We start from the raw sequence: 27077 nt of genomic DNA on the forward strand, positions 1-27077 counted from the left end.
ATAGTTACTTGACCCAAAGTCCAGGTCCTCAAGTCTATTCCATTGGTCTATACTCCAGTTTTTATGCCAATACCATGCTGTTTTTATTACTATAGCTTTGTAATATAGCTTTAGATCAGATATGGTGATGCCACCAGAGGTTTTTCTTTTGCTGAGGATATGTTTGGATATTGGAGGCCTTCTCCCTTTCCATATGAACTTTGAGATTATTTTTTCTATCTCTGAAGAACACTGTAGGGATTTTAATTGGAATTGCATTAAATCTATATACTGCCTTTGGAAGGATTGTCATCTTCACAATGTTAAATCTGCGTATCCAGGAGCATGGGAGGTCTTTCCATTTTCTCAAGTCCTTAGAAGTGGGAAAGAATTTTTGTAAGCTGCTTTGTCAAGGTGAAAGTGTTTGCTGCCAGTGAAGTCTCAACCTCGGGCTTTTTAAAGTGGATTGCTATGCCTTTGGATTGTAAACATATTCAGATCTTCAATGCTAGAAAGGCTTTTAACCCTTATCTTCTCTAAGGAGAACTTTTATCATCTGCTGAAGCTGTTCCGTACCCACCTTCTTCATTCTATGAAGGCCTTTCCCAACAGCACACACAAGTGTGCCTGCAATTTGGTAGGTATTCCCAGTTTATGATAGTTTCCTTCATCTTGTAGCTGAAATAGAGCTGGTGTTCAGGGAATCTTGGGAAGACCAGATGAAATTCAAAAACAAAGATTTTGGAGACAGGGTCTCATGTTCTTCAGGCTGGCCTTGGACCACATCCTGTTAATGCAGTGCTGGGGATCAAACCTAGAGTCTTGTGCATGCTAGGCAAGCACTTTTCTGAACTGTATCCCCAGTCCCTATACAAAAAGTTGAACTAATGATACAAAGCTTGTTCTAGGCCAAATGATGGTAAGGTGGTGGTAATTCCAATAATCTTAGTTCTCAGATTTCACAGTTGTTAGAGGACAGGTTTTGAAGAAATAAATACACAAATTAATATACACTAGCAAACTATGGTAAGTGCTACATCAGATAAGAGTAAGGTAGTCTAGGAGGCAAAGAGGGAGAAGACAGTTTAGATTAGGGGTGTCTATGAAAGGAGACAGAGGTATTCACTGCCTAGTCATGATATATGACATGCTTTTATTGGAGGGATAGAAAGTATACAGCACCAGGGCAGCTCTAAGAAGTGCCTGACAAACAGAAAAGGCAGTTCTGGAAACTAATGAAAGGAAAAGAAATTTAAGAAGAATATTGAAGGATAAATATATGTGAAAAGGGAGTAATGGTATTCTTGATAGTGTGAACATGGTATTTGAGCAAGGGTTGAGTTTCGCTGCACACTGGAGTGGAAGGATACTAGCTAAGTCAACTAGCACAGTTCATAGTTTTGTCTTACATACAAATCGGGTTACTAAGGGCTGGTAACCCTTTTCTGTTGAGTACTGGGAAAGCACAGAAGTAGGGAGAGCCATTAGGAGCTGGTGTATTAATCAGGAGGATTAAGAAAGGAACAAAGAAATGATTTATGACATGCTCCAAGGTGAAAATGAATAGGACTCTGTGACCAGTGTGATGGGAACGTGGGTTGTTACTTGAATTCTCTGTGAACTATTTTCTTCAGTGAAGGGGAAAGACGACATTTTGGGCATGTGACTATGAATCACACACACACATGCATCATCTGGTAGGTCACCTGCTGGTCACCAGACCCTGTGCTTGGTACATGACAGAGATTATATCTTTGTTAGGCATAATTCTTCAGAACAGTAAGTTATAGTTCTTCAGTTTCAAAGTTTAAAAATGATGCATTGTTCATGCCATCTAACATAGCTAGTAAATGGTGGGGGCTCAGATGCATGCTTCCCTCTTGTAGGCCATGGCATGAAGCCTTGTTTGTAAGCCAGTGTTGCTTCCTCCTGTCCCTTTTCCTCTTTGTCCCTCTGACCCATCCATCCTCCCAGGTTATCAAGAAGCCTCTGGTGTAGCCAGGCTGGGGAAGCTTATCTATAGAAACTGTTGGGTGTTTGCAAGGACATGCAGCAAAGCTCAGGGCTGAACTTGGGGTGCTGTGTGCTTGTTGCAGGGTGGGGCAGACAGTGTGGTAGTAAGGCATGGCTTAGGGGCTCCCTGGCTTAAACCTTCAAAGGCTCGCTTCCCACAAAGTCACATTTGGAGGTACTGAGGATGAAGACCGTATTAGTTCTTTTTCTCATCTCTGTGACCAAGTACCTAAAGAGAAGCAAGTTGAAGAAAAGGTTTACTTTGCTTCACAGTTTGAGGTGTACAGTCCCTCATGGTGGGAAGCCATAGTGGCAGGTGTCTGGAATCAGGAATTGCTTGCTTCCATCTCAGTGGATCAGAAAGCAGAGAGAGGACAGGAGGCTCATGGCTATAAAATACCCCGTGACCTGCCCCTACCAATTCCCTTTTCCTAGCAGTGACCTGCTTCCTAAAGGTTCCATACCCCACTGAAACAGCAATACCAGTTAGGGACATTTAACATCAGCCTACATGGACTGCACTGTTTTGGGGAGGGGCACAATTCAGCCCAGAGCATCCCTTTCTCAAGAATTCAAAAGTTTCTTCAGACTAAGGTGTCAAGTTCCCTTCTTCAGCTACCATCATCTGTGGTTGTTTTTCTGTCCAATTCCTGTATATATGGCTAGTGGTATGGAAATTCTGTCTATATTTGCTCATAGCTTAGTCATATTTCTAAGGAGTTCCTCTCTAATTTCACTTTCTCTTTCCAGTGTTCTATAGGCCACCCTTGCTATATCTTTCTCACAGCCTCCCCTTTCCTTGCTTTGCACTTTGCCCACTTATTTATTAATTCATATAACAAAAGTTCCCCGGTTCCTGTGACATCCCAGACCACTATGCTAAGTTCCAAGGATATAAAGGCAAAAAGTTGAAGGAAGGCAGTTCCTGCTCTTGAGATTTTAGGGGATGCCACTGGGGCAAACAGATTCAGCTCCCAGCTCAGCATTCTCCTTGGCTCCCTAGTGCCCACAAGAGAGTCTAGTGGTTCCTTGAAGAGCATACCCTCCCTCCACCCCCTGGTCTGGTGAACTGGTCCTTGTTGCTTTGACAGTATTTTCATCTATCACTGTTTCCTTCCTTCAGCTTTGTGCTTTACCCAGCTGCATCGACTTGCTGCTTCCCAATTATTCCATCTTCTCTGTCTCATCTCATCTGTCTCCATGAATGAGCCCAGTTGGGAAGTACTCCCTCCCATGCTCAACTATCATCAACTTTCTCTTTATCAGGGTTGTCTAGCGGAACAGAACAGAGGAAGGCATATGGATGGTAAAGGAGATTTATTAGGTTATCTGTAGGATACGGGCTGGGCGGTCCAACAATGGCTACCTGCAGGTTGGAGGCTAGGAGGACTTCATAGCTGCTCCATACATGAGGCCAGAAGCCTCAGCATTCCCAGCTGGCTCTGAAGGCCTAAACAACTCTAGGAGAGCTGCTGGTCTTCAGTCGTGTTTCTGAAGGCTGATGATGCTGCGTTCCAGTGTCCACAAAGGTTAGCACCAGCAAGTAACAGAGGAATCCAGGAAAAAGTCAGTGTTCGCTTGGAGTTTCTCTCTATATAGTTCCTCATTCTGGGGAAGGACTTCCTCCTTCCTTTAATCCTTCTTGGCAATACCCTTACAGACCCACCCAACTTGACAATAGAGTTTAACCATCGCATTTTCTTCCTTTGAGATTTATCTCCAGGTCACCCTTTTCAAGAAGCTATAATCAGCCAGGCGTGGTGGCACACACCTTTAATCCCAGCACTTGGGAGGCAGAGGTAGGAGGATCGCCATGAGTTCGAGGCCACCCTGAGACTACATAGTGAATTCCAGGTCAGGCTGGGCTAGAGTGAGACCCTACCTCAAAAAAATCAAAAAACCAAAAAAAAAAAAAAAAAAAAAAAGCTATAATTGGCTTTCCTTGCCTGCCTTTCCCTTGGGTCATGGTTCTTCTCTCATCTTTCAGTAACACATACCTGAGATTTATTATCCCAGTTGTTCACTGACCATGTGAAACCTGTATCTGTCAGTGCCCATCAGTGAACTTTGAGTCAGTAAGGCCTGTGCTCCTAGCTCTGCTTCTGCTCTTCAAGCTCAGCTTGCCCCTTTCTCTCCTTCCCTCAAACCCCACATTTAGCTACTTTTTCTCTGCTCTGAGTCCAGAGGCCTTGCTTCCCAAAGCATTCTGTCGATTGTATAGACACTCAGCTATACTGACCCTAATGGACAGTGGCTACATGTGGCTTCCCTTCTCTATTGTCCCCTGGGTTGACCCTGCTTCATGAAGACAGATGCCCATTGGCTTCTCTATAGAAAGAGAGGTTTCCCATGAAGGCAGATTCCCTGTGGCCTTTCTTGATTTTACTTTCTATAGTAGATAACCTTATGTTACTAGGATGAACAATTAACCAAACACAATTTTATGGGAGGAAGGTATTAATTTCAAGTTTATAGATCCAGGGGAAGTTTCAACAATGGTGAAAGAAGCTGGCTTCCATTCATAAATGCAACCAGAGAGAGAGAGAGAGAGAGAAACCACCAGCAGCCAGCAAACACCCAAATGCAGCAAGTAGGGACTCCGCCTGAGCTCAAACTTTTCTGTATATCTTTGGGCTAGAATCAGATATGCCCCCGTGGTATGTCCCCAGTAGCAGGAGTCTGCCTGTTAGGGGCTGAAGCTGCAAACTCAAGCTTAATAAAACACCAGAGTCTATGGGGCCATACATTCAAACTATCACACTTTCCAATTTCCCCATCCCCTAATTCTGAGAGAAAGGGTAACATTATCCTACTACTTTACTGATGAATATAACAAATATATTTATTTTATGTGAGTGCATGTACATGTATCTTTAGATGCATTAGTGTGCACAAATGTCTGTTCAAGTGTGTGGAGGGCACAGGATAATCTTGGGTATCGTACTTAGGAATGCTGTTCACCTTTTGTGAGACAGGCTGTTTCGTTGAAGTGTTTCATTGAGCATACCAGTTAGGCTCGACTCGATGACCAGTGAGGCCTAGGGATTTTCTTGCTTCTGCCTCCTCTGTGCTGAGATTACACACATGCATCACTGTGTGTAGCATTTCCGTGTGGGCTCTGGGGATCTAACTCAAATCCTTATGCTCAAAAGACAAGCAGTTTATCAGCTGGACTATCTCCCCCAACATCCACAAACACATTTTTGAGCCTTGAGTTTATACCTGAGAGTATGTTTAAAGTACATTCACTTTTATCTTGTTTCTGCCTTTTTAAGGGAAAAAATGCCTGCTTTGTTTACTCTTTCCTAATTAATATATTGGGCACAGTGATTTTTAAAAACTTTTGTAGATCCAGATGTGGTGGTGCACACCTTTAATCCCAGCACTTGGGAGGCAGAGGTAGGAGGATCGCCATGAGTTCGAGGCCACCTTGAGACTCCATAGTGAATTCCAGGTCAGCCTGGGCTAGAGTGAGACCCTATCTCGAAAAACCAAAAAAAAAAAAAAAAAAAAAAAACTTTTGTAGCATTAAAAGTCTTCAAATAAGGGCTAGAGAGATGGATTAGTGGGTAAGCTCTCGCCTGTGAAGCCCAAGAACCCCGGTTTGAGGTTCGATTCCCCATGAAGCTAGATGCACAAGGGGTGCATGCATCTGGAGTTTGTTTGCAGTGGCTGGAAGCCTGGCACACCCATTCTCTGTGTGTCTCTTTCTCTCTGTCTGTCACTCTCAAATAAATAAATAAAAACTTTTTAAAAATCTTCAAATAAAATAAAACAGAATATCATCATAGAGTAGAACAGAAGAAATGAACATTTTATCATTAGATAATTCTGTTTTTATCCAAACTTTATTAATGAGAACAATGAGATTGCTATGATGAATATAGAAGCTTGAAATTGCACCTATGTCAGGTGACAGTGATAATCTTAGCATCCTCACTATCAAGTGTGCTCCTCCACAGTGTGGGGAAGATTGTGACAACTAGACATTGGGAATGGGGGTACTCCAAATAAGACACCTTGTAGACTCAGGCAACACTGACTAAACAGTCTGAAAACTTGAAAGAGGAATGTAGGAAAAGTTGGCTTTAATCTCAGCACAAACTCTACGTAACAATAATTTGTGTTCTTTCATTTTAAGGGATCTAGCTGAAAGGAATAGATGAATAAGTTTTTCCACTATTTTTTTTTTTTTTTTGGTGAGGTGGGTATTGAGACAGTATTTCATCTCAAGGTTGGTCTTGAACACACTATGTAGGACAGACTTCTAACTGACCTTCCTGCTTCTATTTCCCAAGGGCTGGGATTATATCTTTCACAAATTTATGTATTATTTTAGCAGAAAACATTTCTGCCAAAAAAAATAATAACAGAGCTTTGCCACCATAAGATGATGAATATGCTGCTAGGTGTTTCTTTCACCCCAAAACACACTTCTGTTTCTCTTTGATAATTACTTAAAGTCTTTAACACAACAAGGCAAAAAAGAAATAAAAAGCTTAATGTTGCATGGTGAGCTCAAATTCAGCTGTCATTTTTATCTGTGACCTCTCAGCAGTCAAAGGAGGAGACTGAACAGAGCTGCGCATGGCTCAGTTTATCTTCAGATTTATTTTTACATGTGTATGTGCTGTGTACACATGCATTTATGTGTGTTTTGTATTTGTATGGGCACAAGTGCGGCTGCTAGAGGTCAACATCAGGTATCTTCCTCAGTCGCTCTCCACCTTACTGGTTTTTTTTTTTTTGTTTGTTTGGTTTTTTTAAGGTAGGGTTTCACTCTAGACCAGGCTGACCTGGAATTCACTATGGAGTCTCAGGGTGGCCTCGAACTCACGGCGATCCTCTTACCTTTGCCTCCCAAGTGCTGGGATTAAAGTGTGCCACCATGCCCGGCTCTCCACCTTACTTTTTTTTTTTTATATTTTTTTTATTAGTTTTCTATTCAGCAAATACAGGCAGTTTGGTACCATTATTAGGCTCATCTGTGACCTACCCCCTCCCCAATGGCCCCTTCTTGTTGATGTATATGGGTCGTGCATTGTGGAGTTAGCCCACAGTTATTGGTACGATAAATGTCTCTGCATATCATGACCCAACATTCCACCTTACTTTTTTTTTTATAATTTTATTTATTTATTTATTTGAGAGTGACAGACACAGAGAGAAAGACAGATAGAGGGAGAGAGAGAGAGAATGGGTGCGCCAGGGCTTCCAGCCTCTGCAAACGAACTCCAGACGCGTGCGCCCCCTTGTACATCTGGCTAACGTGGGACCTGGGGAACCGAGCCTCGAACCGGGGTCCTTAGGCTTCACAGGCAAGCGCTTAACCACTAAGCCATCTCTCCAGCCCTCCACCTTACTTTTTGAGGCAGGTTCTCACATTGAACCTAGAGCTCACCTGTTCAGCTAGACTAGCTAACAAGCAAGTCCTGATCCCCCTGCTTCCGCCTAACCAGCACTGGGTTTACAGGTGAGTGCCACAATGCCTGGCTTTTATGCGGGAACCTGAGATTAAAACTCAGGTCCTTGTGTCTGTACAGCAAGTACTTTACTGGCTGAGCCACCTCCCTAGGCCCTTCTCTGGATTTTTAAAGCCTGGCAAAGGAAGATTAAAATGAGCATTAAAGTGACCAGTCACGTTCACAGCAGGGCACCCTTTTTTGGGTATGATTCACCATTATTATATTCTTCTTTTTTTTTTTTTTCTTGTTTATTTTCTGAGACAATCGTACTTCGTAGCTGAACTCTTCCTATGTAGCTGAGGCTGGAACTTGCTGTGTAGAGCAAATTGGTTTGGAATTTACAATTGTCCTACCTCTGCCTCCTGAGTACTGGGATTCTAGCCATGTGCCACAATGCCCAACACTATTATATCCTTCTTTAAGAACATGCACTCGATAGGCATCACTGAGGCTTGCCTGGCATTTTAATTGACCATAACAGTTGGAAGTTAGAATGGTGACAGTGTACTTGCATGTACACTTTTGCAGCATGAAAAGACTTGCGTGGATCCGAATTGTTAAACGATCTTTTTGCAAGTACAAATTTCCTATTGATGATACATCCTATGTGCAGATGTAGTCATAGCTTTATTTTTTCATTTAAGAGTGGGCATGAGTGTATCATCCTGGGACTTATAACCCCATGAGAGCTGATTGTTCACTTCTGTCTTCACACACTCTGAGTGACAGTTTTAAAAATGATGTTTATGCATTTGTAGAGCCCATGAAACAAATAGGCTGACTTCTGTTATGTTGGACAATTATATTCTCAGCAGGGAGGCTTACGGTCGTCTTAGAAGGACCTCTATGTTATGATCAGGGACTTGCCCAGCTTAGGGCTTTGCACCTTTCAGGTGCTCAGCAGTTTGTTTATCTGCTTTGGATTGAATGGAGTGTGCACAGAGCAGTTTCTGCATGGCTGTGGGACTAGCTCCCCCTGGTGAGGAATGACCAGGAAGGTCTCAGGTGGAAGTTATCTGCTGCCCCAAGGATCCACACTGTCCTTGTCCCCCCACCCCCAGATTGATCAAGTTAACCTAGAACTTCTCTTTCTTTTGGCTCCCTGACTTTCCAGGGTCCCTGTTGCCAGGGGTTTTGACTTTCTGGGACTCCCTGTACTTGTGCTGGTTTTAATGTCTTTACACATTACTTTTAGAACTGTCAGGCCAACAGAGCAAATTGATGACCAGGAATGCTTCTTTCCTGTTGTGCATTCTAGTCCAGCATTATTCCATTATTGTGTTGCCTCTGCAGGTGCCTCAGGTGTGTGTGGCCTGGGAGGCTGATAGTAGTGAGGCCCTTGTTGAGGGACACTGGGTAGAAATAAGATGGCAGTGAGGACATGGCCTGCTTTAGTGTTCTAAACTAAGGAATCATCTGCCCTGTGCCACTTGCAGTTCAGGGGAAAGGTCATGCAGGGTTTGGCTTTAATTTTTCATGCCCATGTTGGTGAGGATGAAATTCTTTTCATGCTCAGTGTGTTTTGGATATTGTGTTCATCTTTTGTTCCATATGGCCATTTCTGCCTGTCACCATCATGGCTTCTTTGTTTTTTGACTCTTGTGGGTTGGAGATCCCAAGGATCCTGTCATGGTCCTTTCCCCTTCACATTTGATATCATTCTCGGTTGACCCCATATGTATCCATATTTCCATCACATATTTCCAAACACTTTTACCTATCACCCCATGGTGACAACAGTACTTCACTCTGCCTTCCCAAAGTTATGCTCTCCTGTTATTTACATTTCTTATAAGCTGGTCAAACTCAAAATTCCCATTTCCTTATGAGTCCCCTCCCTAAAGGACAATATACAAGGCCCTTATTTTTGGAAATCTTCTAGGTCAGTGAAAACCTATAAGAAGCATACACATGAGCGAGGTATGGTGACCCACATATGTAATCCCAGTTCTTGGGAGGTGGAGGCAAGAGGACCAGGAGTTCAAGGCTGACCTCAGCTACATTGTAAATTAGAGGCCAACCTGGAGTACATGAGACTCTGTCTCAAAACAGAAAAATTAAAAAACAAAAATTAGTGCTAGATGAGATGACTTGATGGGTAATGTACTTGTCACAAACAGGAAGACCTGAGTTTGGATTTTTAAAAACCACATGAAATGCCTGATGTGATATATACTTGTAATCCCAGGGCTGGGAGGCAGAAACAGGAGGATCCCTGAAGCTTTCTGGCTGGCTTGTCTAGTTGAATCAGTGAGTTCTGGGCTCAAGAGAGACCCTTTCTCTCAGCCAGGCATAGTGGCACACACCTTTAATTCCAGCACTCAGGAGGCAGAGATAGGAGGATTACTGTGAGTTCTAGACCATCCTGAGACTACATAATGAATTCCAGGTCAGCCTGGGCTAGAGAGAGAGACTCTACCTTGAAAAATACCACACAGAAAAGGTAGAGACTCTTTTTCATAAAAATAGAGTGAGAAGGTGATAGAAGAAGACACTTGCCATCAACGTCTGGATTCTTCCACACTCATGCTGTCATATATATGCAAACACACATGCATGTAGACCGCACATATACATTGTTTTAAAGAACAGATATTTACCCAGTGCATAAAAATGGCACACATTATTGTGGGAGTCCCAAAAGACTGAGTCATTATATTTTTAGGGCAGGATCAAAGAACATTCTTGCAAGAGGTTGAAGGGTGGGCAAGACTCAGGAGTTCACTGATGCAGAGAGATGTGCTCCAGGGAAACAAATCCTCTGGGTGGCTCCTTTTGCCTGAGGGTGCCTGTGTTGGAAAGGGGGTTAGGTTGGGAAGACCTCATGAAGGGCTTTGATTTACAGGCTTTCATTTGAATTTCACTGTAGGAGTTAAAGATCTGTTAACAATTTGAGAGCTGAGGAGTGGTATTTAGAACTTCATTTCCTTAAACTAGCTGGGTATCATTGTATGAGTTAAGAATGGAGTGAGGAAGAAAGGGAGGAATTTATGAAGTAAGGGAGAGGTAGCAAAGACATTAAGTAAGGTTTTTAGGACAATGAAGAAAAAGGATCTCAATTTTGAGTTAGGTGATTGGGAGGCTGAGGACCTTAGGAACACTGTGTAGGAAAAGAAGGCAGCCTGTTCAGCAAATGGTGCTGGGAAAACTGACTATGTATGTGTAGAAGGATGAAAATAGATCCTTATCTATCTCCATGGACAAGAATTAAGTCCAAATGGAACAAAGACCTTAATATCAGACCTGAAACTCTGAAACTGCTAGAGAAAAAAGTACGGGAAACCTTTTAACATATTGGTCTTGGCAAGGACTTTCTAACTATAACCCCAATTGCTCAGGCAATAAAAGCACAGATTAACCGCTGAGACCTCATGAAAGTACAAAGCTTTTGTACAGCAAAAGACACTGTGAATAGAGCAAAGAGGCAACCTAAAGAATGGGAGAAAATCTTTGCCAGCTATACATCTGATAGAGGATTAATATCTAGGATATACAAGGAACTCAAAAAATTAAATAATAAGAAATCAAACAACCCAATTAAAAATGGGCTATGGATTTAATCCCAGCACTCGGGAGGCAGAGGTAGGAGGATCACCGTGAGTTCGAGGCCACCCTGAGACTCCATAGTGAATTCCAGGAGAGCCTGAGCTAGATGAAACCCTACCTTGAAAAACCAAACAACAACAACAAAAAAAGGGCTATGGAACTAAATAGAGAGTTCTCAAAAGAAGAAACAGAGATGGCATATAAACATCTAAACAAATGTTCTACATCCCTAGTCATCAGGGAAATGCAGATTAAAACTACATTGGGATTCCATCTCATTTTTGTCAGATTGGCTACCATCATGAAAACAAATGACCATAAATGCTGGCAAGGATGTGGAAAAAGAGGAACCCTTCCACACTGTTGGTGGGAATGCAGTGTGTTCCAGCCATTGTGGAAATCAGTGTGGAGGTTCCTAAAACAGCTAAAAATATGATCTAGCTATAGCACTCTTAGGCATATATCTTAAGGACTTGTCTCACTGCCTTAGAGATACTTGCTCAACCATGTTTATTGTCACTCTATTCACAATAGCTGGGAAATGGAACCAGCCTAGATGTCCCTCAACTGATGAGTGGATAATGAAGATGTGGCACATTTACACAATGGAGTTCTACTCAGCAGTAAAGAAAAATGAGGTTATGAATTTTGCAGGAAAATGGATGGATCTGGATAGGATTATACTAAGTGAGGTAACCCAAGGCTAGAAAGCCAGCTGTCCCATGTTCTCTCTCATATGTGGATCCTAGCTACAAATGACTGGACTTCTGTGTGATTAGGAAGCAAACTCAGTAGCATAGTTCAGTAAGCTAAAAAGGAGGTATAAAGGGAATAGAAAGTGAGGGAGGGGGGACTTAACAGAATGGTATTGTATATGTGTAAGTAGAAGAACAGATTAATGGGGGTGAAAAGGCCTAAATGAAGTCAGGGGAAGAGATTAAGTAAAGGGAAGGTGGAGGGAGGGCTAATCAAAATCTAAGAGGATATAAATAAGTCATATGGACACTTACTTTTTTGAACAATGGAACACACAGGAGCTATTGATTGTTACTAGAAAATTTTCAGTGCCAGGGATGGGATACCTTCCAGTGAGTTGTTGGCCAGGGAGGTGCCTGATGCCCCAAAACATTACAGGTGATTGCTGAGGCCTTTGGGTTCCCACCAGGAATAGATGGTAAGAAAAAAAGAATTGAGCAGGATAGGGGAATAGATATGTTGATCTGCAGAAGTCCCTGGACAAAACAAGTGAGGACACTCCATCTCCATCCCAAGTTCAGTGCCCTGGGCATGTGTGTGTGTGTGTGTGTGTGTGTGTGTGTGTGTGTGTGTGTGTTTGTAGTATGTATGGCATATGTATATATACTATTTGCACATGTATGCAGATGTGTGCACCCTATGTAAACACATGAGGGACCAGAGGAAAACACCTCCTCTATCACACTTTTGTATTGTTTTCTTAAGACAGAGTTGCTGAACTCAGAGTTTCTATTTTTGGCCAGACTGGCTGATCTGAAAGCTCAGGTGATTCTATGACCCCTACAGGACTAGAAACACATGGCCATGCCTGGCTTTAGATATATTATTTATTTATTTATGAAAGAGAGGAAGAGAAAGAGAGAGATTGAAGAATATGGACACACCAGGTCCTGTAGCCACTGCAAATAATCTCCACATGCATGTGCCACCTGTGCATTTGGCTTATGTGGGTACTGGGGACTTGAACCTGAGTCCTTAGGCTTTGCAGGCATGTGCCTTAACTGCTAAGTCATCTCTCTAGCCCAATGCCTGGATTTTTATATGGATGTTAGAGAACTCAGGCTCACATGCTTAAGCAGCAAGGGCTCTGATGCCATCTACAGCCTCAACTTTTATTTAAATGCATGCACGTACGTGTATGTGTATAGCAGTATGTGTCTATGAAGGAGTGTTCTACATGTGGAGGCTGGAGGACAACGTTGGGCATTGTTCCTATCAGGTATCATCCACCTTTTAAAAGAATATTTTATTTATTTGAAAGGAGAGAGAGAAAGGGAGGGAGAGAATGGGCATGCTAGGGCCCCTAGGCACTGCAGATGAACTCCAGATGCATGCATCACTTTGTGCATCTGGTTTTTCATGGGTACTTGAAAATTGAACCTGGGTTGTTAGGCATTGCAGGCAAGTGCCTTAACTGCTGAGCCATCTCTTCAGCCCAATCATCAAGAGACAAGCTTCTCATTGGCCGATAGCTTACCAGATAGGCTCAATTAGTTGGCCAGTAAGTCCCGCAGCTATGCTTGTCTGCCTCTCTAGTGCTGTGATTTACAGGAACCACACCTGACAGCTTTTACATGAGTTCTAGGGTATGAATGCAGGCTCTCATGCTTGTGAGGCAAGCTCTTTATCAACTGAGCTGTCTCCTCAGTCCCATTACCCTGGACATCTTTTCGTATTGGAGGTCAACATAGTCTGGATCCTTCTCATACATCTTCCAGCTAGAACCCAACCCCCTGTTGTCCTGGTTTTTCTGATGTGAAGCAGTCATACTTCAGTAGCTTTGGTGATATAGGTGTAGAAATTAAAGCATTGATTGTGATGGCCCAATCTAGAGCTGACTAAAAATCTTACTGCCTATTTTCAACCCATGATTTCTACTCCACAGGAATAACTTTGATTGTTTCTGAAAATTCTTAGCCCTTTCCTATATCTTGTCTTATAAAGGCGTGCTCTCTCTCTCTCTCTCTCTCTCTCTCTGGCAGAAACCGCTGTCACCAGGCTGGTTCCAAGATCCTGATGCCCATGGACAGAGCCTAAGGCTAAATCCTTACCTTTAGAAATAATTTCTTGAGCTTTCTTCTTGTTCTGTCATCAGTCTAGCAGACACCTTGTAGCATTTGGTCTTCTAAAATGTTTTTTGAAGAGACTCATGAATCTCAGGCTGGATTTGCACTTGCTTCATAGCAAGGAATGACCCTGAACTTCTGGTACTCCTACCTTTACCCTCCTAAGTGTTGAGATTATAAATATGTGCCAACATGCCGGGTTATATGGTATTGGAGATTGAATCCAAGAATTCATTCAAACTAGGCAGGCACTCCTTATCATCCAAGGTACATCCCTAGCCTTAGATTAGTTTTCTTTCCTTTTAAAAATATTTCATTATTTATGAGAAAGAAAAAGATAGAGGCAGGGAGGAAGGGAGAGATAGAGAGAGAGAGAAAGAGATAGAGAGAAAGAAAGAATGGGTATGCCAGGGCCTTTAGCCACTGCAAGTGAACTCCAGATACATGTGCCACATCTGTACTGGGGGATTAAACCCAGGTCCTTAGGCTTTGCAGGCAAGTGCCTTAACCACTGAAAAATCTCTCCAGCCCCTTAGATTAGTTTCTTAAGTCCCATAGAATTAGCTCAACTCTTCTGTCTACAAGGCCCAAGGCCTAGTGTCTGCATCATCCTTAAGGGTAGACCTTGGCCCTCTCCCCAGTCTACTGGTGCTACTTTAAGTTAAAACCCACACTTCCCCAGTGACTCTGGGAAAGTGAGAGATCCAGTATTTATACAGTGCATTCACTTGGGGCCTGTGATGAAAGCAGCTTGCATCCCACCTCACAGTTTGAACATTCCTTTGGACTCTCATCCCTGGTTGTAGAGATGCATGACTAGGTATCTGACTTCTGTATCACCCTGCAGGTCTTTAGACTGATGATTCTGTTGACCCATGCCTTGGCTATTTTTGCTGAGGGATATATCTTGGGTCTGACAGCGCCTTCCTATGTTCCATGGAAGCTGCCTTTGTGTTTATTACTTGGGGACTGCAGAAATAAACTGAAACTGGAGAGAAGTCTGGGAGCATCCAGGGCCTCCATGACGGGTTTAGTCAAACATCTTCAATCACTTTATGCTCATTCTAAAGGCTTCACAAAATTAAAACCATTCCCAGCCAAACACTAAATAAATTTTGCACATGCTGCTTGAATTACTGTACAATCTTACCCCAGTGTGGCTCTCAGAGATTAATATTTCACTAAAACTATTCCTCTGGGTAGCTAGCAGCTGTGGAAACTCAACAGTTGCTTTATGAAACTTTAGGACATGGCTGCTTTTCACATCTTTTTCTTGGATAGGCCACTCATTTGGGAAAAAATAAACACTCTTGGCAAAGTCCATGTGACAGGAGACCCAGCTTAAGTTTCTATCTATTTGAATATAAAATGATGAGAAGATTTTGTTCTGCATGCTGCCCCATATCACTGGCACATAAAAATTACAAGTACTGTTTATAATGCACCACTGTGGTTTGGATGATGATTTTGGTCTGCAATGGTTTGTAGGTTGGAGGCTTGGTCTCTATTATGGCAGTGTGAGAGATGGTAGAAACTAGAGGTTTTCCATCATTGAGGGTGTATTTAATTACTTTTTGCATCGCTGTGACAAAATAGTTGACAAAAGCAATTTAAGGAAGAAAGGAAGGAAGGGTTTATTTTGGTTCCCACTTTGAGGCTACAGTCCATCTTGGCAGGGAAGCCATGTGGCAGGAGCATGGGGCAGCTGGGCACATTGTATTTAGAGTCAGGAAACAGAGAGAAAGAGGGTCTTTGGTGCCAAGCTTATTTGTCCATTTTATTCAGGGACTCCACCTGATGAGATGGTGCCATATACATTCAGGATGGGCCTTTCCCCCTCATTTAAAACTCTAGAAACACCCTTATAAATACATGCAGGGGTGTTTATTCTAAGTGATTTCAAACCCAGTAAAGTTGACAATGATGATTAACTAATACAAGGTGTGACCATAGAATATTACTATAGTTATTGTGGAACCCTATTAACTCCAGAAAACTCTTAGAAAAATGAGAAAATGAATGAAAATTTTGAGAAGTGAAATGTGAATGATTTTAAAAAATACATCTGGGCTAGGGAAATGCCTTAACAGTTAAGGTGTTTGCCTGCAAAACCTAAGGACCCAAGTTTGATTCCCCAGGACCCATGTAAACCAGATGCACAAGGAGGCGCATGCATCTAGAGATCGTTTGCAGTGGCTGGAAGCCCTGGCACACCCATTCTCTCTCTGTCAAATAAATAACTAAATAATAAAAATATATCTATCTGGTAGCATCAATTGACTGAGTTTATAAACCAAACATTTGCAATAGTAAAATGCAAGTAATTATTATTTTAGAAGTGCTTAGCCTTCCTTGAGCAAGAGAGCAGGCAGGTGAGGGTTGAAGTGGTCAGGACTGAGGTCTGGGGTAGGAAAGGGCACAGAGCAGTGCTGGTGAGAGCAAGGGTGGTGCCGGCTGGGTGGAGCATAGGTGAGCCTACGATGGGAATGGCACACTGAGTGAACACTGAGTATAGAAGTTATGGAGAGGTTGGTGAGAAGATGTGCTTTGACTTCCCTTATGGAAGAAATGGAACTGAAGTTCTTATGGAAGAGTATGAATCACATAGCCATTCATCACTGAGCTGCATGTCAGCCCTGTTTACAACAGTGGGAAACTGGGAACAGATTGAGGGATTAAGCTGTATGCCTCCCCTCAAGTGGCTCACAGCCCAGATCTCAGAATGAAGAAGCTTTTCTTGGTGACATAGCAGTTTAGAATATGTGCCTGAAATGATTAGCTGTGGTGGGTTGAAGGAAAGGAAACTTAGGGCTGGCAGGCTAGCATGTTTCATGTGCCATTTGTCTTATAGAGAAAATGGTGGTGGGGGGTGGGATGGAGGTTCTCTGCTCATTCAGTTTTCTGGGATCATGTGCATTCTCTCCTTGGCCTGTATATAGGAATTTTTCATTCCAGCTTTTGCCCTCCTGGGTTCCAAGTGGTATTTTCCTCATTATCATCATCACAGTGACCAAATAACTGACAGAAACAAGAGATAAGGAATTCTTTATTTTGGCTCACTGTTCCAGAGGGTTCAGGCCATGGTTGTTTGATCCATGCTCTTGAGCACAACGTGGTACCAGGAATGAGGCAGAGTACCTCATTGTGGACAGGAATCAGAGGGAGGTAACTATAACCCAGAGAGATGGCTCAGTATGTAATATGTTTACTACATAAGCATGAGGGCCTGAGTTCAGATCCCACATAAAATACTGGACATGGTGACTTGTGGAGGTGGAAACAGAAAATTTATGGCGTTTGCTGGCTATCTAGTCTAGCTGAATTAGTTAGCTCAAGGTTTAGTCAGAGACCTTGTCTCAACAAGTAAAGTGGATGGCAACCAAGGAAGACACCCAACATCAACCTTTAGCTTCCATACACACATGCACTGCACACATGCATGAACGCACACACACACACACACACGCACACATGTACACATACAGACACAAATAAGCAAGAATATAGAAAGTGACCAGGGCAAAATATAATCCCCAAGGATATGAACACAGTGGTCTTCTCTCTCTAACTAGATTCTACCTTCCATAGTTCCAACTACCTCTGAATATTCTATTCCAATTTTGAATCTGTCAGTGAAATTAATCTGCTCATGAAGGAAGAGCTGTCATTATTAAACCATTTCCCAAATTCCATCTGCTGGCAACCAATCCCCACATATGAGCCTATGGGGACTTTTCATATATTCACCAGTCTTTGATGGCCTTTGATAGCAGGCCAATGCACCTGAGACCTGTTTCTGCATGGAGGCACACAGTTCTTTAAAGCCAGGTGTAAAGCCTGTGATTCCAACATACAGCAGGCTGAGGCAGAAGGATTTGAGCCTGAGCTACAAGCAAGACCCTGTCATGAGCAATAGTCACATAGCAGTACTTATATTATGCCTTAAGTTTGCTTTTTCTTTCTCACCCGTACCTTCTTGTCAAGTAAACAGAGATGGGTGGGCACTCCATATCCTTTGTGAGGCAGAGGTGCTGAGGTAAGTATATGTGAATAGGTAAATAGATAGGCATCAGATGCTATAGTGTCTGTACATGTGGAGTGTGTAGATCAGTGCTGGGAGCCCAGTGACAGATCCCATTCCTATGATGCACTCATAAATGAGGGCTGACAGAGAAGAGCTTCCCTATCTAGGATGGAGAGGGGTTCTCTATAATCAGGAACAGGCTGTAGGAAGAGACATAGCAGTCACAGGGCTTTAGGGCTCATATAAGGTAGCCTGGGACTTTATTTTATGGCTTATTTGAGAATAGATATCTGGAAACTAAATTCTCTTTCTTCCTCTTGCTGAGCCTTTGGCCTGCAAATTTCATGGATATGAGTCCAGACCAACACACTCTATAGATGGGTTGTGGGTTTTGGCTGATGAGAAAGAAAAGTGTTTCCTTTTCCTCTTTGCCTTTGAGCTGTTACCTCTTTTTTTAAAAATTTTTTTTTTGTTCATTTTTATTTATTTATTTGAGAGCGACAGACATAGAGAGAAAGACAGATGGAGGGAGAGAGAGAGAGAATGGGCGCGCCAGGGCTTCCAGCCTCTGCAAACGAACTCCAGACACGTGCGCCCCCTTGTGCATCTGGCTAACGTGGGACCTGGGGGACCGAGCCTCGAACCGGGGTCCTTAGGCTTCACAGGCAAGTGCTTAACCACTAAGCCATCTCTCCAGCCCGAGCTGTTACCTCTTGCTTCCTTTCTGCTGTGACCAGATCTGGCTGTCCAGTCTAGATAACAGTTAAAACCCTAGCCATAGGCTTTCTCATGAGGGGATGCTTTTCATCTCTTCAAGGATCCAGACATGTCCCCAAGGCTTCTCTGTTGGGATTGTGACAATACAAGGTCTAAAGTATGAGGTCATCTCCCAGGCATCTGATGGTGATTGTGCCATTTTTTTTTTTTTCCAGAATCTGAGAAGCAAACCAGAGCCAACCAAGTTTAGAACCTTGACAGGCTGAAACCAGCACCACCAAAGATGACCCATCCTTACCAGATATTTCTCTGTTCCTGACAGCAAACCTCTCCCCAGGTAGCGTAAGCAATACTGAAATGACTACCTCCTGAGAGTCGCCTGTATATACTAGAGAAAGCTTACTGTTGTTACATACTATCGTGCAACATACTATCGTTATGTATATTTCATTTTATACATTTGCATTTGGTGATTCCACTCAGTGTAAATGGGTGGATTCAAGCCTACAGAGAATGTAAAGTTGAAACCAACCATGGGAATGAAGTTACCTTTAAAATGGAAATTAGTGAAATCAGCAGTCTAGGGAAAGGCATTCACAAGGCAGGGGTTGTGGTCATCTTCATGAAGGGGGCAACAGGAGGTCAGGAAGATAAGATCCTGAGATGTCAGTGTTGGGAGCAAACTGTTCCTTTCCATTATGATGCAGTTTGTCAGTAATTAGGTGTAGGAGCTGTGGGCCAGTGTTTGAAAGAAAACTGGAATAGAGTAATAAAGGAACTTGTAGGGGCTGGGAAAATGGCTCATTCAGTAAATGCTTACTTCACATGCATAAAGAACTGAATTTGAGCTCCAGAACCCACATACGAAAGCTGAGCATGTTGGCATGCACCTGTGTTCTCAGAACGAGGGAGGTGGGACTGGAGAATTATTGGGGCTCCTTGGCCAGGTAGTCTAGCCTTATTGGTCAGCTCCAGGGTAATGAGAGACTCAAAGAAAGGTAGATGGCATCTGAGGAATGACATCTGAGGTTGTCCTTTGGCCTTGACATGCATGCACACATGTGTATTCACACAATGGATTCGTAGATACTCTAACTGGTTGCCTGATTCCTGACTGTTCTCCATTAATTACTTTTATCTAGATGGGTATAGAGTCAACTCTGAGTGATCACTTGAAGAAAATGCTGACTCAGGATTTGGACTTATGCTGCCCTGGTCAAGGTCCTGGCAGCTTCTCTTTGACACTTTCCTCAGTGCACATGAGATTGCTAGGCCCTGAGGCCTGCTGAGGCTGGACTACAGATAAACTTCTCTCATCAGTTCATTTCTCAAACTCTACTGGGAATTTTATAAGATGATATTTGATATTTAGGTCTGGAATAGTGCCCAAGATTCTATAGCTCTAACAAGCAACCAGATAGTTTTGATGCTAATAGTACTGAATCATAAGTTGGGAAGAATCTAGTCCAGGCATCTATGTACATGATGCCCCTGGATAAAACTGAGACCATTATTTATATTATGGATAAAGTTTTATTTATTTATTTATTTTTGGTTTTTCGAGGTGGGGTTTCACTCTGGCTCACGCTGACCTGGAATTAACTATGTAGTCTCAGGGTGGCCTCGAACTCACAGCATTCCTCATACCTCTGTCTCCCAAGTGCTGGGATTAAAGGCGTGTGCCACCACACCCAGATAGGATAAAGTTTTATTGAAACACAGTCACACTCATTCATTATCGTGTTGTCTTTTGTTACTTTTGTGCCATGTGGCAAAGTTGAGTACCTCTCTAAGCCTAAAATATGTCCTTTCAGCCCACTATGGAGGAAATGTGAATCTTGTGCCATATGCACCATAGAGGTACTTCCCAGGATTCCCTTCAGGACAGGCCATCCCAAACTCGTCTCACTCTAGCCTAGGCTTGCCTTTTTTGACTTTCTTCATCTTGTCTCCTGCCAACCTCCTCACTGGCACTGGGACATGAAAAACTTGTGAGAACCATTTCTTTGCCACAGTGAATCTCTATCTTGCCCTCGGTCCCTTCAAAGTCCTAAAGAAGTACTTGGCTTGGTGTCCCAGGCAGAACTGCAGTCAGTCCTGGTAGTAGTCCCTGGGTGGCTCACTCTCAGACCTAAATTTTTACCTAAATTTTCATGCCTCTAAAGCATAGCTTTACTACGCATTGCTATTAAATAAAAAGTAACATTGGATTTCAAGATTTTCTAAATGAAGTAATCTTCAAAATACACGTTTGTACCTCATCAACACCTTGTTATTATTATTGAGTTTTAAAATTGGGATAAGATACACAGAAGATTTACCAACTTAAGTCTGGAGTTCAGTGGCATGAAGTAGATTTACATTATTTTATAATCATCATCACTATTCTGTACTTATTATCTTGCAAACTGCAAACACTTTGCACCCTATGCCCAGTACTTCAACAATCATGGTGTTAGCTCTACTCCTCCAACCCCTGACCACCGCTGATTCTACTTCCTGTGCATTGGAATGTGACTGCTGTGGGAAACTCAGGTTGCATTTGTTTCTTTGTGACTGCTTATGGCATTAGTTTAATGCTTTTGGACTTCCTCTGTGTTGGAGCACGTGTCAGAATTCCTTCCTTTTAAAAGCTGTATGGGCCCCTATACACATGAACCGCACTGGGTTTATCTTGTCATCTGTGGATGAGCATTTAGGTTACTTCTACCTTTTGGCTATTGTGACTAATAAGGTTCTGAACAATGGCGTACAGATTCTGTTCATGCCTCTGCTTCCATCTCCTTTGGGAATATACCCATAAATAGAATTTCTAGTGTAATAGGGTTTTAGGGCTTCAGGGAAAGTTCTTAAACTCCAAACCCTGAGTTCTCTATTTTTAACAAAGAATTGGGATAAACAGACTGAGACAGATAGTTTATAAACTATTACATTTATTCAGTGAGGTGAGGGAGAGTCCAGGAACAAGGAAAGAGGAATAGATGTACCATGTGGTCTGAGAGCACCCAGGCTGCCAGAGTGGGAAGGACTTGGTTTTACTGGCATTGGGACTCCTGTGACTCAGGCATGTGAAGATGCCCCTGGAAAGTCTCTATTCATTTGGAGTCAGGGGGCTGTCTCCACAGAGGTTTGTACACCTGGGTACAGCAGAAGAGTAGATTGGCCTGGGCTCACAGAAGAGGTTCACAATCCTGAGTAAGCTGATTGAATAAGCCTGGAGCAGATGCTGAATTCCAGTTCTGCTGTAGCAGGCTGCTGCTGCTGATGGTGGTGACATTCTAAGATTTCTGTCTTACGAGACTTTCTCTAACTGTCTGCCTAACGAAGTTGCCTCTCATTAGGTCATATGATAATCCTATTTTATTCTTGAGTAACTGACATGCTGTTTTTGCATAGCAGCTACACACTTTAGCTTTCCACCTACAGTGTTCAAAGGCTCCAATTTCTTCACATCTTCTCCCACATTGATTATTTTCAGGTGTTTTGATAGTAGCTATTATAAGGGATGTGAAATGATATTTCCTCATGGTTCTGATGTGCAGTTCCTTAATGATTAGTGATTGTGGGCATCCTTTAGTGTATTAAATGATGTATGTCTTAGGAGAAATGTCTAATCAGGTCCTTTGCCCAGTTTTCAGTTTTATTTTGTATGTTTTGTACATTTGTTTTTGTTTGTTCTTTGCTCCTTGGTGTGAGTTGTAAGATCCTTTTCTCAGTCTGGCTATTAACCCATATTGCTTTGTGATTGTAAATCAATTGCCTTTGCATTGTTTTGTCCATGATGCCCAGTAAATTTCATTTTAATAGAGACAGTTTTATTCATTTTTTTTCTTTTTGTATACGTGCATGTGTCTGTAGATGTATGCTCATCTGTGTGTGGATGCAGGTGTACATGTGTGTACTCATGTGTTGAGGTTACAGGTCAATGTTGGGTGAATTTCTAAATCATTTTTCAGCTTATTTTCTAAGACAGGGACTCTCACTGAATCTAGAGCTCACTGATTTTGGCTAATCTAGCTGGCCAGTCAGCCCGAGAGATCCCTGTTTCCACCTCTGCAGGTATAGGTATGTGCCACCTTGGCTTTTACATGGGTGCAGGTCCGCATGCTTGTGTGACAAGGACTTTACTGAATGGGCCATATTCCCAACCTCCCAATTTGTGTATTTTTACCTTTATTGCTTTTGATGTCATATCCAAGAAATCATTTCACAATCCAGTATCAAAAGCACTTCCCATTTTATTCTAAGAGTTTAATAAAAGTCCTAGCTGCTACATATAGGTTTTGGATTCAATTTTAGTTAATTGTTTTGTGTGATTTGAGGTTAATAACCCAATCTCATTTTCTGCATATATCCAGTTTTCCTAGCACCATTTCTGAATAGATGGTCTTTTTCGCCACTGAGTGGTCTTGTTAACTTGTTTATAATAATTTGAGCAAATATATGTGCATAGACTTTTGCCCATTTAAATTTTATTTCAATACCACACTTTTTTATTATTGTACCTTTTTAGTAAGTTTTTTTTGGAGGGTTATTCTGTTTTCTGGGGAAGTATTAGGAATTAAACCTAAGAGCTCTCATATTCTAGGCAAGAGAACTACCAGTGAGGTATTTCCTCAGCCTTATGGTAAGTTTGGAAACCAGGAAGAGTGAAACCTCCAATGTTTTCTTCATTTTTTTTCACAAGAATATTTTCAAGGATATTTCAGCCTTCTGGGGTTTTTTGAGATTCTATATAAATTTTAATGTGAAATTTTGTATTTCTGTGAAAAAAATGTCAATGAGATTTTGAAGCAACCACAGAGTTTTTGAATTCTCCTTTAAAGGAAATACTTGCCAGAAGGATGAGGAGAAGAGGGACATTGAAGGTTAAAGGAAGGTCACAGTCAAACCTGAGAAAAGATGAAAGCTCCTGGTGTACTTGGGGAATTAAAAAGAATATGATATGGTTGGAACATTTAGCAAGTTTATATCTGTGTCTATATGTGTGGATTGGCTAGGAGATAAATTAAGAGCTTGGGTTAGGGTTGGATGTAGAAGTGATGTGTTATGCTAAGAAATGTAGTGGAGATTTGAAGGGTTATATTGTGGAGGGATGGAATCATATTTGTACCAAAGATTCGGAGATTGCCACATAGCCAGAGAAAAAGCGATGAAGCCTGTACTAGGGGATGTTGGGGGACAGCTAGGAGGGGATGGGTCAGGATATGCCTTATCTTGCTATACTCAAATTCTAGAAACTTCCTTATCTCTTTGGGTCCTAGGGAGGGGACAATCCTCAGACCTGTTGAGTCTAGATGGGGAAAACCAGACATTGTACTTCCTTAAGTAGAGTGAGGAGTTGGCCAGTGTTCTGGCCTCTAACCTGTAGCTGCCAATTTTCACCTTTTAGGAATTCTGAAGGTGATGCCCATCTGGTACAGGGGCTGAGAGGCCCTCACAGTAGCTAATCTCTTCTCAGAGCCCCCAGAGCTGCCACTCTTGGGGCCTTTGCTACTCTAGGAACATCATGATTTTGTTTCTCTCTTAACCCTGAGATGGTCTAACTATATATTTTGACAATTATTTTTCTAATTTGTTTCATGTCAAACAAGGATTTTCTTTGTATTTTCCATTCCCTTGTCTGGATTTTCCCTTTGCCTGGATTTTCATGAGGTAATTCATACCATTGAGGCCTCTAGTCAAGATTCTGCACCTCTTTAGACGTGTTTTCTGCAGTCAAATGCTCTATTACTGAGCTATACCCACCCACAGAGGACATTTTTTGAACCAACCTTACTGCATCACTATATTGCCCTGTTTTATTTTCTTTTCTCCTTTCTTTTGTATGTATAGCATGTGTGCACATGTATATGCATGTGTGTGGAGGCCAGAGGACAATGTTTAGTGTCATTCTTCAGAAACAGCAACTTCAGAAACCTTTTCTTTCTGAAGCAGGGTCTCTCAGCCTGGAGGTTAGTAACTACTGAGGCTAGCTTGTCTGGCCCAAAGATCCTCCAGTCTCCACTATTTCAGTGCTGGGAGTGTAGGAGCACACTACTACACCTGGCTTCTTCTAGAACATTCTAGGCTTCAAACTCAGATCAAGCACATTACCCACTGAGCTATCTCCTTAGCTCTCTTTTCTCACTTTATTTTTCTTAAAAGTGGTGTTGTTACCCAAAACATATATACACAACCCCTCTAGACACCCAGATCCCTACCCTTGTTTGCCTATTTACCACATCCCCCTCCCGGCCCAGAATATAAACTTTCTAAAGAAGGGCTTTGCCTTGTTCATACCTGGGTCCCAGGTAAGCTGTCCTGCTTGTCCTTGCTTTAAGTTCCTCTGAAGCCTGCTGGGCTTTCCCAGAGTGACAAGTGTTTCTTCTCTGCAGCCAGCATGCTGCTCTTCAGGGTGTGGGCCATGCCACTGCTATCTCTGTCCCACTAAAAGGTTTCCTTCCCAAACACTGGAGCCACAGTTTCCCTGTGACCAGGTCCCTCCTTCAAGCTGTCAATGGCACCACCAAATATTGTAAGTACTGTGATACTTAACCACCCCCACCCGCCCAGGAGCTCTCTGTGAAGCTTTACTGAGTGAATTAGTGATGATGGTACTAGATCTGAGGAAGATGCTGGAGAGCATTGTACACTCCAGCTAGAAGCTACACGTTGTTCTGACCCACAGAGGGATGGCTCTGTTGCTAGGCAGCCTGTTTGCTGTTAATATGTGTGGGTATATGTTTATATATGTGTGCACATATATGTATATGTATGTATGCATGTGTGTACATATATCTTTGTGTGTATATGTAAAAGTATACATGTGTGTTTGCATTTATGTGTATGTATTTTGTATGTGTATGCATGTATGTATGTATGCATGTACCTTGCACATTACTGTCATAGATGAGTTATGGAGCTGAGGGTAGGGAGAAGGCTGACGTCCCAAGATCTTATGGGCATTTTAAAACTAGACACAGGCTGGAAAGATGGCTGCGAAGCCTAAGAACCCATGTTTGACTCTCCAGATCCCAAGTGTAAGGTCAAACATGCCCACTGGGTGGCACAAGCATCTGGAGTTTGATTGGAGTGGCTGAAGCACTGGTGCACCAATTCTCTCTCTCTTAAAAAAACAACAACAAAAAAAAAACTAGACATATGTTGGCAGCTCTGAGCTAAGCCTTTCTGACCCATTGCCAAAGATGACATTTTTTGACCCAAGAGACAAGGCAAACTGATCAAAGTACACATGTGTCATCAGCACAGATTCCCAGGAAAGCAGAACAGGAGAGGAACAAACTGTGGCTTGGGTTTGGAGGCATTCATTAAGGTGATGATGGTTTGAACCTATCAGGCTGTTCCTCAAAGATGAACCAGGAACAATGCTGTAAAGAGTAGGAAGACAGCCCTGAGGGAATGCTAAAGTGGAGGGTTGGGAAAAGAGGAAGAGGAGGAGGGAAAAAAAGGCAAGAAAAGCAAAAGTAAAGAATTGTTGTGTCTTGAAACTAGGCACCTCACTTGAACAGAAGACAAGACCTGGGTCTTATGGCTCCCTGGCTGGAACCCAGGAGTTGGGCTCTTTGTTGTTGAGTGGAGGCTTACCAGGGGCACAGCCTTGGGAAGGCAGGCTGTATGTATGTCATCACACACTTTATGTCTCCAAACAGAGACTGGAGGGAGAGAGTGGCCACACTGATTCAGCAGAAGTCTTTCTAGGTCTCCTCTGGATGACGTATGAGGCTGACCTCCTACCCCAGCGTGGAGCCCGTGACCACGGAGCCCTCAGAGATGGCTCTGCTCAGCAGCATCCTAGCGGCCTGCTCCTTTGTCTCAGGTAGGTGCTGGTCTTCAGGGGTCAGGGCTGCAACATGGGGCTGGTCCAGGACTGCTTTCATGGATAATTTATTAGAAGAGAAATACTGTGTAGTCACAATGGGGGATCTGCTCTGTTAAGTTCTGAGATGAAAGTTTCTGGTTGGGATGAAAACATGATGTTCTATCTAATTTGGCAGATGAAAACTTCTGACAGCCTTAGCTTCCTGCAAATAATTGGTTTCCTTTCAGCATGAGTGACTGAGGTAGCCTTGGGCTACTGATGGTTTCTGTCCTTATACATCAATTTTTATGAAGGAATGATCTGAGCAGCACCTCAGCCTGATGATTTCTCCAACTCTCCACTCAATAAGGTTGCACCTCTCTCTCTCACTCTCTCTCTCTCACTCAATGTGTGTGTGTGTGTGTGTGTGTGTGTGTGTGTGTGTGTGTGTGTTTTCTGTGTTTGGGGGCCATCTGAGGTACTTGACACCCTTCTGGAACAGGTAGTTCAAAGGTGTGTGAGACTCCCAGAGACTGACATTTGCCTATTCTTGGCTCCATGTTGTACTCTTCAGCAAAATGGCTGACCTCCTCCGCATTGCTTCTTGACACCAGATATTGTTGCTATAAAGGAACAATTGAATAATACATGGAAACACTCTGTGCTTTGGAACTGCCCTGGTGCTGCTTGAGTGAGTTCTAATATTTGGA

General features: G+C 42.6%; 1 protein-coding gene across 4 annotated transcripts in view; it reads left to right on the top strand.

Annotated features, from left to right (window-relative positions):
• Eva1a (eva-1 homolog A, regulator of programmed cell death) overlaps positions 1-27077 on the top strand; it is a 75093-nt gene that overhangs the window by 21713 nt on the left and 26303 nt on the right. Inside the window, exons 2-3 of one of the 4 annotated variants that reach the window (XM_045152578.1) lie at positions 18782-18903; positions 26219-26385. In XM_045152578.1, the coding sequence (XP_045008513.1) occupies positions 26286-26385 (100 nt within the window). In that variant the 5' untranslated portion in view covers positions 18782-18903; positions 26219-26285. Of the gene's footprint in view, positions 1-18781; positions 18904-25064; positions 25084-26218; positions 26386-27077 lie in introns of those variants that run through there. The other 3 variants (XM_045152576.1, XM_004660548.2, XM_045152577.1) reach the window with 3 other exon arrangements.

Source organism: Jaculus jaculus, chromosome 6, assembly GCF_020740685.1.
Source record: "Jaculus jaculus isolate mJacJac1 chromosome 6, mJacJac1.mat.Y.cur, whole genome shotgun sequence".
Classification (NCBI taxonomy): Eukaryota; Metazoa; Chordata; class Mammalia; order Rodentia; family Dipodidae; genus Jaculus; species Jaculus jaculus.